The following is a 19365-nucleotide window of genomic DNA, read 5'->3' as shown; positions in this document are numbered from 1 at the left end:
TGCATTGGCAGGCAGACTCTCAACCACTGCGCCACCAGGGAAGCCCTGTAGATGTATTCTTGATGCATTTGTGGAGAGAGATGAACTCCACGTCCTCCTACTCCTCCACCGTCTTGGTTTTTCCCTATTACAAGATAGTGAATATAGTTCCCTGTGCTATACAGTAGGTCCTTGTTGACATCTATTTTATATATAGTAGTATGTATCTGTTAATCCCAAACTCTTAATTTATCCCTCCCCCCTTTCCCCTTTGGTAACCATAAGTTTGTTTTCTATGTCTATGAGTCTATTTCTGTTTTGTATCATATTACTTGATCTCTCAGCAGCACTAGACGCAGTTGGTCATTCCTTACTTCTTGTAAAACCTTCCTTTATGGCTTTCATGACACCACATTCTCTGGGTTTTCTCCTTCTGCTGCTCTGTCTCAATTTTCTTTGCTGATCTTCTTCTTCCAATCAGTTTCTAAGTATTCGAGGCTTCCCACAGCTCTGTCTTGATTCTCTCCTCTATCTACATTCTCTCCCTATGTCAGCTCATTCAGTACCATGGCACCAAATACACCTATATGTTCATGACTCCAAATTTATATCTCTTGCCCTGACTTCTCTCCTAAGCTCCAGCTTCACATAACCTGCTCTCTACTTGGTATTTCCACTTGTATAACTAAAAAGGATCTCAAACTTCATGTGTTTGAAACACAAATTGTTCCCTTCAGCTCAAACATCACCTCCTGACAAATGCCTTCCCTGACCACCTTATCCAAAATAGTTCTTCCCTATTACTTTCTATCATAACATCCTATTGTATTACCTTAATAATCTAAAATCATCTTGCTTGTTTGTTTACCAGTGTGTTGTCTGTTCCCTCACACTAGAATGTAAGCTCCTTAAAGACAGGAACCTTGACTGTTTTGCTTACCATTATAGTCCCAGCTGCTAGACGAGTGCCTCTCATATAGTAGGTGCTCAGTTAATATTTGTTGATAAAATGTTCATTGAAAAGGAGATGTTGGAGATACAGGATAGAGAGGGGACAAGGAAGTGAGTGCACACAGGTGGGATTGTGGACTTGATGTTAGGAAGGTAGAGGACTTCCTCTCTGATGGCTTCTAATTCCTCTGAGAAGCAGGTGGCAACATCATCTGCTGGAGAGGTAGAAGGGAGGGGAGACTAGTGGAGGGTTTTGACTCTGAGGAAAGTGGATGTTTGAAGTTGTGATGAATAGGAGAGCTGATTATGGAATGAGAGAGATAGATTTTTTTTTTTGAGTAGAGCCAAAGGCCCCTTTTCAGTAAGAGAACACCAGTTTGCATGACTGTGCGTGGTCTTCTCCAGCAGCCTGGGTGTGAGAACAGAGAATGTGGACAGTTGGATTGATCCAGGTGGGGTTGTACCTGGTGGGTGGGAGGAAGGACAATGGAACTAAGGTAGTCGAGGATATTTGCAAGAGGGTGGTCAAAATGATAGACCTGAACTAACTGGGGAAGAAGTTAAAAGAGAGGGAAGGGCTGTAATATAAAGGAAAAGTACACTGAGCTCCATGAGAGCAGGGATGATGTTTGTCATATTCAAAGCTGTATCTCCAGTACTTAATACAGTGTCTGGTGTGTTAGATGCCTACTAAATATTGGATGAATGAATGTGTTAAGTTATTGAAGGTCTCAATGAACTTGAACAGTGTCATGGAGCAATTGAATGAGAGAGTTGGAAAGCTAGGAGGTTGTGGAAGACTAAAGTTAAGATTTCAGTGATATAGCAATTCTGGAGGATGACAAGGTTCATTTGTGACCTTGAGAGTGGGTGACTGGAGCAGGAGAGGAGGCCATAAGAGGAGAGCAGGAAAGGAAGAAGAAGCCAGGGATTTGCAATGGGTCTTCCACAGGAAGGTTGAAGTGACCCCAGATTTTGGCAAGTCTAGGGGTGGAGAGGAAGACTGAATGAAGGGGAGCGACTGAGAGGTTCAGCAATCATGGTCTAGAAGGTACAGTGGGGAGTAAGGAAGGGACCCACTCCACCTCCTAATGCAGAAGTATTTGGGGAGGAAAAGAATCTCTGGGGAGAGGCCTATAGGAGAAGTGGAGTTCTCAGGGGAGAGTGAGATATCAGTTAAGGAATGCATAGGGATGCTTTATGTTGGGGCTGTAGGGGTAATTATTAATCCCTAGAATTGAGGTTCCAGTGGGCACAGTTGAAAATGATGGGAGGGAGGGGGGCAATGGAAGGTTGGGTAGGAGAGTGGAAGCTTAGAGTACAGTGAAATCAGTACTGAGAGAAAAGGGATGACCAGGGGAGTTCATATCCAGGGTGGTGACTCCCAGATAACAGGAACGTGTGGCCCATTGGTCCTGGTCCCCAGGGCTGCAGACTGAACTAGTCTCAGCAGTGGCCCCACTCGCCTGTAAGCTCCATGAGGGATGGGCATGGTGTCTGTGTCCGTCACTACTCTACCCTCAGCATCTAGCACCCTGCCAGGCAGGTAGAAGGAGCTTGTTACATTTTTGCTGACTGGATGAATAAAAGAAGTGGCTGGAGGAGCACGAAATGCCTGGCCCACTGCAGGTGCTTGATAGATGCTGGCACCATTTTATTCTTGGTATCTTATGATGGCTCTACTTATCCATTTGCATCTGTGACATGCCCTTGGAGAAGGTTTGTTAATGGGCATGAATGAGACTTGTGAAACACCAAAGGCCAATTAAGGCTACTGGCATATATCCCGACGTGGTGACTACAATTTGAGGAAGGTATGAACCTCATCAAACAAACTGTTATCTTTCTGAGGTAAGAAATAGGAACCAGAAAATAAGAATTTGTAAGTGTTTAACCTGCGCTGTGCTTGGGAGAAAGACACCTGTAATGGACACAAAACTGTGTTGCCCAGATCCCCCTTCAAGGGCAGATATTGCCCCAGCTGCTGGGAGTGCTGTCAGCCGAGAACCGTCTTTAGCTGTCAACTCCTTTGGAGATTGCCTCTGCTGGAGAGAGCCACCTCACCCAAGGTCAGGCCCTTGGTGGGGTGGCCCACAGCCAGGGACTGACTGAAGCAGGGGTGTGAAAGCCTGCCTTTGGCCCATGTGGGACAACTCTGATGGGTCACGTTAGTGCCTGAGCTCTCTGTTGAGTCAGCTGAGGCTTTGTGGCACCTGCGTTGCTGCCTTTTCCTCCTTCAGCCTAAGCTTATTTCCTTCCCTTCTCTCCCACAGATGTCAATCCCTCAGACATTTCCTAATAAACATCTCGTGCACCAAACTCCATCCCCGAGTCTGCTTCCCAAGGAACCCAACCCGCAACAAGGCTCAAATGCCTTCAGGAGCCTGGCATGTGATATAAATGAATGAAGCTTGTTGGACTTCATATAACAGGGACTGGTGGGGAACTAGGTGAAGTGGAGAGTTTGTGCCCCATCTACATTTTGAAAAATTAAAAACCAACATTGTGTACTCCTGGCAATGTATAAGAACTCAATTCAGTTTGCAGGCCTCCTGTTTAGGACCTGTGCTTTAAAGGTGTACTCTCTCTTTGGTTAATATACCGGCCCCTGGCTTTGACATGTCTTTTGTGAGTTTGGTCAGTGTGGGTCAATCCCTCAAAGCTCCCCCAGCTCATGGTGGGGGGGCGCAAGCAGGCCCAGACCCTGCCGGGGTCAACACCAGCCCCTGAACCACAGGGTCTCACCGAGGTACTTCTTGCTGTGAGGCTCACCTCGAGCCAGTCTCCTTCTCTGATCTTGGTCTTAAGTCTTGACACCTGCTATCGTCTGAGAGTAGCCCTGGCCCCTCTCCCTTCCCTTGTAAGCTTTCTAGGTTGTTTCAAGCTCTGTGGTGTCTTTTTGAAAGATCAGCCCAGTGGTGTCAGGGGACGTGAGCTAGCATGGGGCCTGGGGAGACAAGGATACTGGCTGCAAGGGCCTCAGCCTTAGAGGCCTGAGCCAATTGGCACCAGAGAACAAAGCTCCTTTTGGATGGGACTTGACCCTTGAATATAGCTGTCACCACCTGCATGGTGGGGACCATACCCTTCTTGAGGGATGGAAGTGATCTGGGCCACATCTGGTCTGTGTTTTTTGCTCCCAGCCCTGACTCACTCTGGTCTTCCCTGCTGGGTGGCTTCATTGAGCCAGAGAACAAAGAGGGAGTGCATGCCCTGAGCACAGTTGCTATGGCAACCTCCTCCCCTTAGGAGCCTGGTGACCAGTGCCTACTTCACCAGAGTTGCGCCTGTCTGAGGCCCCTTGTTGCTTCTAGGAGCAGTTGAACTAGAATTCCTGAGACAAAGTCCTCAAAGACATATTCCCTGCCCCTATAACTTAGGTTCACAGCTCGGTGGGCCAGGTTTCTGCAAGACACTGTGTCCCGCGTGTCTGTTTTGGGCTCTCAGGGGTTTGTGAGAATCAAAGCTCATGTTTGTGGGTCCCACACTTGTGTGGTCTGGAAAACACACTCACAAACTGGGCTTAGTGTCTGGATAAAGTCATCATTGCTACAATGATAATCAGAGGGTGAAACAGAAAATGATTTTAACAGAAAAAGTTTATTTTAAGAAGACACAAACAGCTCTAGCTATATAAAGAATACAGTTCAATTGCTGGTAGCAAGCCAGTAAGGAATGCTTTTTCTTTTAAAGAAAAAAAAGAAAAAGAAAGAAAGACAAGAAAAACCCTTTGTAATATCACCCCACAGAGGGCTCCCTTCCATTTTGTGTTGGAATTCTAAAAAGACCGGGATGACAATCTCTCTCAGTTTATGCTGCTTCTTGATATTTTTATCCAGGGACACATTGTTATCACTTGGGGGAATCGCCTTATCTCTTCCTTCCAGTTTAGGATCTCGGTCTGCAAATTCCTGTCTCCCTTATTTTTCTTGAGTGCACCGTTGGCATTCAGTAAGCATTGAATGGTGAGCGCTAACATAACAAAAGTCCTTCTCCTGACTATGCAGAGTAGGACTAGCCAATCCTCCTTCCTCATTTTGTTTTTGGCAAGTGTGGTACTTTTGCTGCTTTAGAGTCCAAGGTACAAGCCTGGTTTCCTTCTTAAGGCTGGAAATCCTAAACAAAAGGCAGAAAGAAACTGTTTCATGGATGCTTTCAAATAAGGAAATCCTAAAGTTACTCATGTCTTGAGTTTTTAAAATCTAGATTTCAGTAAGTGGGTAAATCCCTGGGCTCAAATGACAGAAAGCAAACTAAAGGTCACAAGAAGCAATGTTCTTAGATTTAAAAAAATCCTGCAGCCTGAGAGGTATGTCTAAGTGACAGAGTTCATATGGAATTAAAGTCCTAGCTCTTTGTATGTTGGCCTGTCCAGAATTGCCCCAGAGGAGTTTCTTCAAATGGCTTCCTGGGAGAAGCCAGCACAAGCCAGTGGAAAGAAGGTTTCAAGAGACAAGAAAAGGGAAATGCCTCAGGAGCCCCACCATCCCTCCTCATTGACTAGCCCCATCAGACCTGGAACTGGACCAGAGAACTGATGACAGAACAGGATGGTGTGTGTGTGTGTGTGTGTGTGTGTGTGTGTGTGTGTGAGATACACCAGTAAATGGGACCTTCATAGTCCAGGTGGAGAAACCACGCATACACACACAGGCACACACCTTGTCATTCACCCGTATCCCCCAATATTTATACGAGCAAATGTGAAAATGTGAAACTGAGCTTTACACCCCCAAGTAGCATGAAAGGTGGAGATGGGAGTGAGATGAGAGAGATGTGAAGAAGCTTTAAGGAACCCTCTTAGGGGTTCAGAAAACAGGAGATGATGGTGTGCTGAATGACCGCTGGCTGTGGTGCTGCATGGGGCATCCCAAGGAGCCCATCCCCAAGGCTGGGGGTCTAGGAGGCAGGGGGTTAAGGCGGGGAGAAACTGTGGGCACAAAACACCTTCCATACCTCATTGGTTTCATTGCTGGGGCTGAGTCTAGAACAGGTCCAAATCACATTAAAATGGGCACATGGACATTTTGGGTTTTAAAACCAGCCAGTGGAACCAAGAGAGCTAGTGATTCCCCTAGGAAACAGTAGACTGAACTGGAATTTCATGGCCTGGGCCACCAGACTTTCCAGAGATGGCCCTGAACACGTGATGGCAGTATAGGGCAGAGTGGGACAGATGATCCAGGGCAGGGGTCCCCGACCACAGTTTGGGACAAACGAAATAAGAAACCTCAGAAATCCATTCTTTCCTGCCAGCTCACTCCACACTCGAGGAAGCAGAGGCACATTGGATAACCAGTACAGGAGATCTAGAGAAAAGAATGAGGGTTTCTACACCGAGGTAGTTAGAGAGTGAGACAGAGAGACAGAGACAGAGACAGATGAGAGAGTCCATCTGTCGGAGAGTACTAGTTGGCAAATGCAGCCCCTTTCCACTCCCCTCTGCACAGGCCAGCCTGATAGCTCAGGAGATGGGAGGGCAGTGAGCCACATCACCCAGCACACAACCCAGTCATCACGTGGGTCACAGAAATGCCTGTCCCAGGGGTCAGCAAACTATGATAAGCAGGCCAAATCCAATCTGCAGCTTCATATGGCCCAAGAGCTAAGAATAGTATTTACATTTTTGAAGTGTTGTCAAGCAAGCAAACAAGCAAACAAACAGTAACAAAGAAGAAGACCATGATACAGAGACCATCTGTGGCCCACAAAGCCTAAAAGAGTTACTATCTGGTCCTTTATAGAAAAAGTTTGTCAAACCTTGGTCTAGATGATGAGGAAAATCCCACCAATCTCTGAGTGTTCCTGAAAAGGGAAACCAGAGGAGGTCCAGGAGAAGGACTGGAACAATGGGATAACTGGAAACACCACTCCATCTAACGAGCACTGCCTGCAACTCTACTAAACCAGACTAATGAGGTACACAGGAGCTATGGAAGGAAGCCTGAGAATAGCTAAAGAGAGAGTCATACTAAGGAGCATTAGGCAAAGAATGTTCTGGAAACGAAACTGCATGCAGAGCTCAGTACTGATTAGGAAATTTGGTTATCGTTTGATAAGATTGAGATAGAGTTTGAGCCCAGGGATTGATAAAATATCAAGAAGTTTCTAGAATACAACTAAGTATCTCACGAACACCTAACAGTCTGAAACTATCTTGTAAAGTTTAAGAAGGGGAGGATAAAGTAAATTCTAGGAAAGCCTACATTGGTTTGCCCTACTTTAAATAAATGCCACTTACAAAAGTTCACACTGAAAAAAAAAAAAAGTAGAGGCATTAGGGGACATTGACAAGAGGATTTTTCATTTTTCAGAAGAAGTCACCAGAAGACTCCCTTCCATAGGAAGCTTCTCTACTAAAAAATGAAATTTAATCTATAAAAATTCATTTTTCAAATAACTTTTAGGGAAAGCATCCACTGTGTAGAGTAGGGCACATACATTGAAATTGGGGGGAAATGAACATTTCTAAACTGAAAATCAGATTTGTCTTTGGATTCACGAGCTAAAGAACTCGAACATTTTCCTTAAAGCATATATATTGCTCGCTGAAATACCTGGGAAATTCATGTGTCATAAAAGTAGAAGCCAGCTGTGGCTCTTCCATAAATGCAGTGCTTTGGATGAAAAAACACTGGGCCCAGAGGCAGGAGAACTGGGATTGAGGCTGGGCCCTGCCACTGCGTGACCTTGTGTAAGTTATTTGACTTTCTGGGCCTCAGTTTCCTCCTCTGTAAAAGGAGAGGTTGGTCCCTTTCAGCTCTAACATTCCATGACTACAGATAAATATAGAAATAAGATCAATACAGCAATCTAGAAATAAGAAATAGTCCCCAAAGTAAGCTCTGGAGTCAGTAGAAAAAAGTAGCAATGAAATATAATAAAAAGAATAAAATTTTAACTACTAGCCAGAGTAAATATATCTCATTTAAAAATTAATGAAAAGATTTGTAATTTACAATTGATTCAGGAGAGGTAAGAACATACATGTTGCTGTTTCTTCACCATCACACATATGGAGGAGGAGATGAGTGTCAGGTGACTTGTACAATGAGCACGATGCTGCGTTTGCATGCAGAACATTTTATAAAATTGAACATTAAAAAGAGCTCAACACCACATAAGGAATACATTTCCATAAAGCTTGGAATTAAAGAGAGAGGAGTTAACTGGTTGTTCCAGTTCAGAATTTGTTTACAGATTTGTTGATATCAAATTCCACAAATATGCAAAATCTTAAAATCAAATCTATTTCTGCCAGAGCCCTCCTAGAGAACAGCCACCACAGGAAAGACAGACATTTAAGGGTTGGCAGTACCAAATGAATGGAACACATTTTCCTCTTTCCTATTTGTGAATTACAAAATTGATTTTAAACCAAAAACTGGCCAGATGTGCTGGCTAAGTCAAACCAAAGGTTTTGCAGGTTGAGCAAGTAGTTGATTCAATCTGATAATTTCTTAACAGCAAATAAAAATGTATCCGAGCAACATGACAATATAAATCACATGGCCAGAGACTGATCACATAATGTAACGACAGCAGAAAAGATGGGAAAGGCTGGAATCGTTTGGAGAGTCATGGCTACAGTGACTCAGGGGCTTGAAGAAGTAACGTCACTGGAACACACACACACACACACACACACACACACACACACACACACTATAGGGATGCTGCTGCTGGTCCTGGGACCACGCTTTGAGAACCACTGGCCTAGATTTTGGGCATTACTGAGCAAAAGTAGATACCTATTTCACATAACCCATTACTTATGCAAATTTCTTGTTTTGTTAAACTTATTAAAAGTGCCTTAAGTGTGTGCCTATAACCATTTCCTACTGTATTCCTCTACAAATATTTCAGAGTATTCAAAAATTTGTTTATTTCATATCCTTGTTAAAATCCTTATCATTTTTGCTGCCCTTTGACAAATGTAGCTCTTTGTACCTCTTTCCCACTCATCCTTTTAAATCCCAAATAGTTTAGTCAAGTACAGCTGAAATACACGCAAAGGCTTTGGAGGGACTGGGTGCTCTGGAATAGATCTGGTCTCATTCTCACACCAAGGGGAAGTAGTAGCACAAAACACAGATAAGCGTTGGGGGGCAGCCGAGGCTGCGTGCAGTAAATTTGCGCCTCGAGGAAGTTTAATAATCTGGTACCAGAGATACCAGACGGCTGACATTGATCTGACACTGATTGGACAGTTTCACCTTTCATAAACAGGACACATTTTCACAAACTCTTTAAATCCTTGTGTTCTTTACTCAAATAATAAGTAGTATTAATTCCATTTGTGTAAAAATGTTAAGGTACAATAAGAATTATCTGGGCCTTCTCAGTGGCTTTAGTAGCCATTTCTGAGAATCCCTTGGTAGTAACCATACTGAACAGCACTGGGAATCAGGAGAATTTAATCGACCATCAGCAATTTACTTAGTTCCAGGAGATTAAGGTTTTTTCTATATTCGGGAGTTAGTCAACAGGGAATTTGACCTTTCCATGGTGAAAAATACACTTCTGCAACTGACTGAGGCCTAAAATTCTACAAGTAGAACGTCATTCCTTTGGCTTAAGGCTTTTTCCCTGTTAAAATGCAAGTGACCCTCCAAAGAGGTATCATTAAGCCTTATAATCTCAAAGTACAGGAATTTATCCCTTTCCTGAGAGCATGCTTTCCTTAGCAAGGAGGAGGACAAACGAGGACGCACTCAGGAGAGTTGGTGCCAAGAAGCAAGGTCTGGGGGGAATGGAGCAGAGAGACGAGACGGAGGATCCCAATGACAGACCTCCAACTCATTCACTATTTTGCTGAAGGGCTGTCCCTGTCCGCATCCCTATTGAAATGGGTGCTAACTTGCCACTTGGAGCAGGTTACTTAGAAATCGGCCATGTTTTCTGATAATATTGAAGAGTCTTTGATGTGTAGGCATACAAAGGTTTAGAGCAATGGAAAAATAGATGGCAATAAAGCATTTGGTGTGACAACAGATAGGGAGTTACCCCCCCAAATCGGAAGAACCATACATGTCCATAGAAAGAAGATAAACCAATATTACTTTATAGAGTGCAAATCGCAAGGCCGGGACGAGGGTAAGGCACTAACATGGCCCTGAGAGTGGGTGCCTCCTTAAATTTTGCACCCCAGGCACCTCACTCACCCCACTCTAGTCCTGGCCCTGGCAAATCATATTAAAGTGAAGCCTGGCCATTGTGTTACAGACTTGATGATAATGGAAGGTTCTCTGGAGGAACAGAGCACTGACTGTGAACTTGTTTTTTTAATAAGTAGTTTGTTGATGACGAAGAGAGCGGGTGGCGTGGACATATCTGCTCAGACTGATGGGTCCAGCGGGATCACAATCCGACCCACGTCGTCGGAGAGTTAAAATGGGTGTCCGGTGACGTGCTTGTTGTGAGAGCCTTTCAGACTCTCCTCTGTCTTTGCACATTCAAGGTAATGATTCCAGATCAACTGGTCGATCTGTGGTCAGTAAGCTAACGCAAGCTATTTTGCTGCCTGCGGTCTTGCGTCCTTAAAGGGTGAGCTGTCGGCTGGGGATGCAGTTCACAGAAATAGGGACTGAGGGGCAAGTTGGGGCCATGTGGGAGGCCCAGGTGAGAGACTGAGACAGGCAAAGGACAGGAGACAGCAGCGAAGCTTCCTGTTGTGCTGAGAACGACTTGCTCCCTACCCTCAATGTTTGAACCACAAATACATAATGAATACCCACCAAGGGCAAAGTGCTCTTAGCTACCGATTAACCTCCTCCCCTGGGGACGACTGCATCTACTCCTGCCTAGGCAGAAGTCAGTCCAGTAGAGCCACCTGCTGCTATTGGTTGGAATCAGAGGAAACAAAGGGACAGAAACAACTTGAATTGGAACCTGACTTCCTGGGGCCAACTTCATTTCACCTGTATCCCTTCTGTATTCCACCTTCAAAAATTGTTATCACTCTTCACACTAGTAATAGTGGCAACAGTCGCTTCTCTGAAAGGCTTCCTGGAAGGGGGCTTTCAGCCTCTCTTCTCCAGCCTTGGCAGAGTAGGTGCATGAGGCAGCAGACACTGTGGCTTGTGCCTGGGTGGAAGACAGAGTTGGTGCTATGATACCCAAGGGGAGGTGAGACGTTGAGTGTGAGGACTAGGAGAGCTGTCCGGTATTATGTTCATCAGAGATTGGTAGAAATTCTACAATTTGGTTATTTGTTTGGGACTAGGTCCACCTGTTGCAAAATATTAAATGAATATTACCAGTCCTCAATGTTACCTCTGACCACACCATCTCTGCCCCGAATCCTCTTATGCTAATGGCAACACCACTGGGCATTGGAGGGCCATAGTGAAGATGTAGAAGACCTTCTAAAAAATTCCAGGCATACGGAGTATTGCAGGGGAAAGCAAGACTCAAGGTAATTGAAAAACGTCAAGGTGTCTGGATAGTCAGCTTTAGAATCTTTCGGGAAAACCACCAGAGGTGGCAAGGTGAGGGGAGAGGCAAAACCCACTAGAAGTACCAAACAAGAAGCTTCCAGAAAAGTTAGCGGAAGTAACAAGTCCTATACTGTGTGAGTCTCATACTCTGCTTTAGAGCTCATAATGGTTCTGGAGTAGAGGGCCCCGGCAGCCTTTCACTTTTGTTAGGCAAAAGCACAAACACTCCTTCATTTCCCCACAGAGGAAAATGTTTCCATCCTTTGGGATTCTGAGTCCGGGGCAGACAAGTGTGTGGCATTCGTATATAAATTAAGGCCAGGAATGAATCTTATTTTATTTCAGGCAAAACCTCTGAAATTTGGTCAGGACCCTTGAACTAAATAGTTGGAACGCTTTCAAAAGCAACTGGGCTTTCAAGAACTGTCTATTATTTGAGGTGGCTTCTGTCTAAATCAGGGGGAGGTGCTGGGCCTGGCCTGTACTCAGAAGTCTAGAATTCAGAACTGTACCAACCAAGGGCCCAGGCCTAGGGCTTCTATGTGAGAGGCCCAAGTCCCCTCAGCACTCAGTGTGGTTTTCCAGCTGCTCTTCCGCTGTGTGGGCAGTTGGGCTAAAGAGCTTGCTTCTTATTGAGACCTGTCAAAATCAAGATCTGATTGTCTCTGGGAGCAGTTTCCACATCCTCCAAGAGGTTGACCAATGAATCTGTTGGGTGGGTGGTGAAGGAGGAAGAGGTCAGGGGACTCTCTTTGTGAAGCAGGCTACAATTTCATTTGACTTTCCTTTTTCCCTCTTGGGAATGGTGGACAATTAATCCTCCATTATCGGTCAGCCAGTTTTCTTTGTTCAGTGCTGTCTATTTCTCCCTCCAACCTCCCAGAAACCAGACATATGAAAATCAAATGAGTCACGGCTCTTGCTTTGCTTAGAAAATTGAACTGACAAGAAAAGTTAATGTCTATAAGCTTTGGCAGGGGGTGGGGAGAAGGGGTCACAATGACTGTCCTGGGACTCTGTCAGCATCCAGTATCCCATTTACCCCAGTCCTTACATTCTCCCCCAGCAGGTTAATTGAATATTGGTCAAACAGCAGAAAGTAAATGGCAAAAAGTAGCCCTTTTTTTTGGGTTATGGGCCATAGCAAGTTGCAAGGCTGCCTTTTAGATTTTGGATCTATCCTTTTAGTCTACACGTTCTTGGTTTGGAAACAGAGGAAGATTTCCTTTAAACAAAATCAAACCAACCACAAACCACAATCTGAAGTGAATGGTGGTGGGCAAGTTACACTTACTTTCTCTCCTCCTTGAGACTTTGAGGATGCTGTTCCTTCAGCTAAAGACTTCCTGTAATGAATACTATATGCAAATGAAGCGAGAGTTCTTCGAATGCAGCATGAGCTGGGCACATACACTAGCTACCGTTGTTGGCAGACATTTGAAGGATCTCAAGGTGCACATGTGAGTTACCTTGGATAGATTTGAGTGAACAAACGGCTGCCTTGTTTGTTGGCCGAGCTTGGTTCATCCAAAGCAACCCAGTCCTGACCTTTTCTAGCAAAGGGGGGTGGGTCTATATGTTTACTGAAACTCATCACCCTGATCTCCGTGTAGACAATCAAACTGAAAAAGGTGTGAAGTTCAGGACAGAGTCACATTCATATTTTGCATGACAAAAGCCTTCCAATCAACCTCATGCTGAAACAAGTGCACACCTGCAAACCTCTCGCGGCGGAGAATTATACTGTGGCTGAAGAGGCATCAGGGTCCTTCTGCTTCTCCATGCAGGGCCATCAGGGCCTTGCTGGGAAAGTGAATAATCAGCAATGGCACTCTATGTCCCCTGGGTTTGGCAGCCCCCAATCTGCTCTCTCACTGTGCCCCTCAGTGATAGGAGCCAGGGATGGAGCAGCCTGGTCATTGATTTAGAAGATGGCATATGTGCCCTTGCATCTGAGAATTTCTTCTGAGTGCATACCACTTGGGGGAAATAAGGAGAAAATCGGTAGTTAGTAATGGCAAGATTGTAAGTATGAGAACATAAAATGTCTGAAGATGATTAAAGTGCCTGATGATTTTAGTTCTGGATGTGGCCTCTCTCCTGCTGTCCAGAGTGTGAGTTAATGTAAAAGAAATGCAGGCTCTTTTGTTATTTCCATGGTTCCTTTTTAAAACCCTTTTTCTCTTCCCCCTTTTCTACTCAAGCTTAGTAACTCAACCTTGCTTGCTGAACCCAGGGCTTAGGTACTGGGGTTATCAGGGGTTTCGTAGTCTTTTGAAAATTGTGCAATAATTCGCCGAGCCAGTGGGTTAGTGGTCTTCAGCAGTTCTGCTGCTGAGGGGCGGGACCTTGGAGTTGCCTTGCTTCCCTTCTTCTGTAGCAAGGCCTTGAAATCATCATTTCTGCCAGCATCTAGGCTGGCACTGCCACTTGACCCTGCAGAGGCAGCCAACTCACTGATGGGAGACTCAGCCGTGTTCCTTATTGGTGAGTGGGAGGTTGGTCTGCTGCCACCAGCAAAGGCCTCACCAGGCTCCTTCCAGCCAAGCAGCTTTCTTTTGGACCTAAATGAGAGAAAGTTTGCTTTGAGTGAATTCGTGCGGCAGACATTTCCTAATGCTTCATATAACTTCACGAATGCCAGTGATACAATCTGGGAACTTCTATGCAACAGCCTTGTGAGCAGTCGTACTTACCAGCTTTCTCTCTCTCCACTAAGTCCTCAGAGTCCCTTGTCTGGCCCCCTGTCCCTACATTCCTTTCAATGCCCACAGCTAGAGCCACTTGGCCTGTGCCTGCAGGCTCAGTCCTGCCCAGGTTCTGGTACCAAGGAAGAATTTAAGGAGTCAAAGCTAGTAGCTCAATGACTCTGAATCAAGACAGCCCACGAGCTGATCCTGTTCTGAACTGGTGCTCCAACTCCGATAACTGGACTCTTTCCCGTTTCCTCATCATGGAGCCCGTGCTTTGTGCTTCTGTCCAATAACTGAGTCCCCGTCTGGTCCCCCTTTGCCTAAGCTCCTGCTCTGGTGCTCGGCCTGGTGCCCCACTTCACTTCTTGATGAGATTTTTTGGTACAAGGAATTCTGTGAAGGGTTAAATGTCTCTGACTCTAGGCAGAGCTGTGAGAAAGCAGATGGAGCCACAATAGGCCGTGGGGTTGCTAGGAGACGAGGGGCCTCTCACTCTGCACCTGGTCCTCCCTTCCCCGCCCGCCTCTCTTCCACTTCACCCAAAGATGTCAGTGAATTGGAGGTGGTAAGGCCCTGGACTGGGTTCACTACGTGGGTATCTGAACTTAGTCTCCAGTTTCCATTCTAAGCATTCTGCTTAGAGGTAGCAGTTTTTCTTCTGGTATAAGAAGGAAAGGCAATTATAATAGGAATTTAGGAAATTGGTCCAGACCTGTGGATCACAGTAAATAAATCTTCAGTTGTTCGTGAAGCCACAAACACATCATCATCATCTTCCGCAATCCATTCGGCTGTTTTATCACTGATTACACTTTTTTCTTCGGTGCTTGGGTCCATCGAGCTCCCTGGGCATAAGAACCAGAAGGAATGACTTTGACCACAATTGTTAGGACAAAGCACATTCTCATATGTATTTCATGTGATGTTCAAAGCAACTCTGGGAGGGCAGCAGGGCAGAGACTTGCTGTCTCCATTTTGCAGAGGAACAAAATGTTCCTAAGGTTAGTGATTTGGCCAACAAAACGTGGAGAGAGTGATGAAGATCAGCCTGGGTCCCTGTTCTCTCGTGCCTTTTCCATTACAACAGGTTGCCTGAGCATTCTCTCATTTTAAATGCATCATTTTTAAAGCTCAAGGAGCTGAGAGCAATCTAAAGCAATGACTCAACCAGTGGGTGGGAGTGGGACCTATCTGAATCTCAGAGGCAGCCTGTGGAGTTTGAGGAAGCAGATTCTAAAATTACCTGTGGCTTTGATTTGTTTGCTTGTTTTAGTCACAATGATTTAACTTGCGTTGAAAGTCCAAATCAGCTTAAGGAAGGCCATAAGATTTTGATGTTTGGTGTTAAGGGTTTCAAAAAGGATGAGAAACATGGATGAACCTAGAGGACATTATGCTAAGTGAAATAAGCCAGTCACCAAAAGACAAATACTGTATGATTCCACTTATATGAGGTCCCTAGAGGAGTCAAATTCATAGAGACAGAAAGTAGAAGAGTGGTTGCCAGGGGCTGGGGGGAGAGGGTGACGGGGAGTTATTGTTGACTGGGTACAGACTTCAGTTTTGCAAGATGAAGAGAGTTCTGGAGATGGATGGTGGTGATAGTTGCACAACATTGTGAATGTGCTTAACACCTACTGAACTGTACACTTAAAAATGGTTAAGGGCTTCCCTGGTGGCGCAGTGGTTAAGAATCCGCCTGCCAGTGCAGGGGACACGGGTTCAAGCCCTGGGCCGGGAAGATCCCACATGCCGCGGAGCAACTAAGCCCGTGTGCCACAACTACTGAGCCTGCGCTGTAGAGCCTGCGAGCCACAACTACTGAAGCCCGTGTGCCACAAATACTGAGCCCGCGCGCCTAGAGCCCATGCTCCGCAACAAGAGAAGCCACCACAATAAGCCCGTGCACCGCAAAGAAGAGTAGCCCCCGCTCACCACAACTAGAGAAAGCCCACGAGCAGCAACAAAGACCCAACACAGCCAAAATAAATAAATAAATAAATAGATTTTTTAAAAAAATGGTTAAGATGGTAAATTTTACGTTATATGTATTTTACCACAATTAAAACAAAGAGAGACAAGAAAAACCCCCAAAAGGATGAGAAACATTTTCTAGCCTGGTCTTACGGTTCCAGGAAGAGCAAGGCTCAAACCATCCAAGAAAATTAGCCCCCTTTCCTCTAGAAAACACTAAGAGAAGCTGCTGCTGGTAACATATTCCACTGCTTGAAGCCTTCCAGCCTGCCATGGCGCTTGAACTCAGGCTGGGAGGGTACTGAGTCCCGCGCATGAAACTAAATTCAGTGTGGCTGGTGAAAAGTGCTATACGGTGACGTGGAGAGACAGTGCCTAGGGCAGGAGATGCCTGCCTGAGGAGGAAGATAAGCTCCTAAGGTCCTAGGGTGCTAAGACCTAGTTTGATTTCATTAGCTCAGCACTGGCGGTTTCAGAGTAGTCTGGCCCAAACTGGGCCTTGGAGATCCGCCCCGGGTCGGTCCCGAGCCCAAGGGCAGTGAGACGGATTTAGAGTAACTCAAACCCTCAAGAGGTGTACCCTACTGATTTGGTCGCCCTGGGATCAGGATCATTATCTGGGGGCATTTGCTTCTGCCTCTGTCACTCTGTCCTCACCCTCACCTCTCCTGGGATTGAAAGGAAAAGCCAGCAGACACTTTACTAACCCAGAGGGCTTGCCTCCCTTTCACTGTCAGCCTGTGGCGTGGAGGTTGTCCTTGTACCAGTCAATGGCAGGTGGTCGCTGGTTGGGAGACACTTGGCATCTTCCTCCAGGGTGATGATGGGGCTGAGAGGCAGCCTTGGTTCAGCCGTGTAGGCCTCCATTTGAGTTGTAGGTGAGGTGAGAGGCAGGTACAGCACGCTGGGCTTTTTTGGTACAGGAGGTGGAATCTTGCCTTTCTTTTTCTCAGCTTCTTCTTGGCTCTGGAGGCTAATTCTTTCAGGTAGGGCTCTCCCCTTGGGGCCCTCATCCTCCGTACTTCCCTGGGGAGGTTGCTGTGTTCCTGAGAAGAAAGCACCAGAGGAACTGGAAAAAGGCGTGAAAACAAGAGATGAGGGTGCTGTTGACTCCCCCAGGGTTCTGCCCTCAGGGAAGCTGGAGGACTTTGGTTTCCGCACCACCGTGTATATATCTTGAGGGAGTGGCCTCATATGTTGAATTGAGGTCTTGGGGGTCATAGCCAAGGTAGGCGAAGTTAGTGGGTACTCCTCGGGGACAGACGGTGGCTTGTGGACCAAGCTTGGAGGCCTTCGGGCCAGTGGGGGCTTCTCGGCTATGGGAGGTTTTGCCTTTCTCTCTGGCAAGGTGAAGACTTCGGCTCCTGACTCCTCAGCATAGTCAGGGCTCTCAATGTCATCTTCCGGTTCAGACTTGCTGACTGACCTCAGGCGAACAGAACGTAAGTCAGACTGAGTAACCATGGGCATGATTGGCTGGTTGGGGCTAGTTTTCTGGGCCAGCTTGGCCCCAAAATTTGTATCCGAGTGATGCCGGCTCACCTTGGTTTTGCTTCGGATGGAGATACTCATCCCAGACAGATCCAGGTTGGTTGAAGAGGTCAACGGTAGGTCAAACGATAGCCGTGACTTGGACATTTTCTCCACTGGTGATGTTGGGGGTAGTGATGACTTCCTCTCAGGTACCACTGGACGCACCCGGACACTGCTGCTTGGAGGGGGCAAGTGGCCCAGGGTCAAGGACATGGAGACAGTGGGTGTTGGTGTCTCTGACTGGCTGGAGTATCCACTGGAGGGTGACATCAGCCCAGTGGGCCTTCCTGGGGAGGATACCTCCCTGGCCTCCACCTCGATGGAAAGCTGGGAAGGCGTTGTGGCTCTCGAGGTGGAAGGGGAGGCGAGAGACTCTGAGCTGCCCTGAACTTGGGTGCACTCGATGACTGTGGTGCCAGTGGCAGTGCTGGAGCTGGACAAGGACTGGTAGGTGTCACCAGACTTCCAGTCAGTAAGATACCAGTGGTGGGCGAATTGTGTACCTTCTGGGTCTTTGAAGGTTGGCACAGCTGGGTGACCCTGAGTATCTGGGTGGGATGAGTGATGTCCTTGGTGTTCCAAGGAGAGGCAAAGGCTCCTGGGCCTCTGGTCCTTGGGTAGCGCTGACCCACCTTCTGGCAAGAGGACTGGTTCATCTTTGACCAGCGAGACACTGCGAGTCGGAGGGGAAGGCTTCTTCTTGGCCTTCTTGAGTGAGATGCTCTTGGACCTCTGCCTTCTTTGCTGGGCCTCCTGTTGGGCGCTAAGGGAGGCAATGTTGTCGGCACTATTACTGCCCTCAGAACTTGTACTGGCATAAGGCAGGGCACAGGCTTCACTGGCCTTCTGCTCCTCGTCGTAGTCCACATCCGTGGTGCCTGTGTCTGTGGGTACAGACAGTGACCGCTCCCGGAACCTGCTGGCCCCACCTGGGCCTGTCTCCAGCCTTGAGGTATCACCAGTCAGGAGGCCAATCTTGGAGGGTCGTTCTGATACGTGCCTTCGTTGAGTAGAATGCTCAGAGTAGCCAGCGGACCCACTGCATCCTGCTGGGGTATCACGAGTGACAAAGAAGGTGGCAGCCTCCTTAGGAACCAGAGGTGGCAATGTGTGCAGAGAGATCCAAGAATTCCCAGAGGAAGGACTTTTTCCATTTTCATTGTCTTGACTGCTCTGAGCAGTGGCACTTGGAGTCACATAGGTAAAAGCATCTCCCTTCCAGGAAGGGGAGAACGTTGATTCTGTTGGTCCATTGCAAGAACTGGGGACGCTGTACACCATCCCCATGCTCTCCATGCCAGGGACTTTTGTGCCACCACGTGCCTGGAGAGGTTCTTCCGGATCACTAGAAGGATTTCTCAGTACTGGCGAGGTGAGATTTGATAACTGAGCTTCCTGACCAATGGCAACTCTTCCATGAACACCTCCTGGAACTGAATGGCTGGGCTTGATGTCTGAGGTGGTAGAGCGGGCCACACTGCCTGTGGGGCTGTTGCTGTGACCTGGGGGAGGTAAACACAGAATGTTAGTGGTGCAGCCAGGGATTCCCCAGCAGCAGCTGTCACTAAAGAGACGGGAGCACCAAATTTTTGCCAAGAAGCATTTGCCAACAGCTTGGTCAGAATTCCTTGGTTCTTCCTTTCCATAGATGAGGATACTGGGGGCGTTGGGTCCTTGCCCATCACCACACAGTGAGTCACAGGGTGCCCTTGAATTGTCCAGATGGCTGCCAAAGACTTTCCAGCTTTGAATATGCCTTTCAGAGCTGAAGTGGCACGTGGGACTACCATGGGTTT

General features: G+C 46.7%; 1 protein-coding gene across 2 annotated transcripts in view; it reads right to left on the bottom strand.

Annotated features, from left to right (window-relative positions):
* Positions 1–4547: 4547 nt before the first annotated feature.
* Positions 4548–19365, bottom strand: part of NHSL2 (NHS like 2) — a 270748-nt gene continuing 255930 nt past the window's right edge. Inside the window, exons 5-7 of one of the 2 annotated variants that reach the window (XM_059911921.1) lie at positions 16744–19071; positions 14775–14907; positions 4548–13933 (exon numbers count right to left, since the gene is read on the bottom strand). In XM_059911921.1, coding sequence (XP_059767904.1) covers positions 13609–13933; positions 14775–14907; positions 16744–19071 — 2786 coding nt within the window. In that variant the 3' untranslated portion in view covers positions 4548–13608. Of the gene's footprint in view, positions 13934–14774; positions 14908–16738; positions 19072–19365 lie in introns of those variants that run through there. The other variant, XM_059911922.1, reaches the window with a different exon arrangement.

This window comes from Balaenoptera ricei, chromosome X, assembly GCF_028023285.1.
Source record: "Balaenoptera ricei isolate mBalRic1 chromosome X, mBalRic1.hap2, whole genome shotgun sequence".
NCBI classification, from domain to species: Eukaryota; Metazoa; Chordata; class Mammalia; order Artiodactyla; family Balaenopteridae; genus Balaenoptera; species Balaenoptera ricei.
This window is presented reverse-complemented; position numbering and strand designations above follow the sequence as displayed.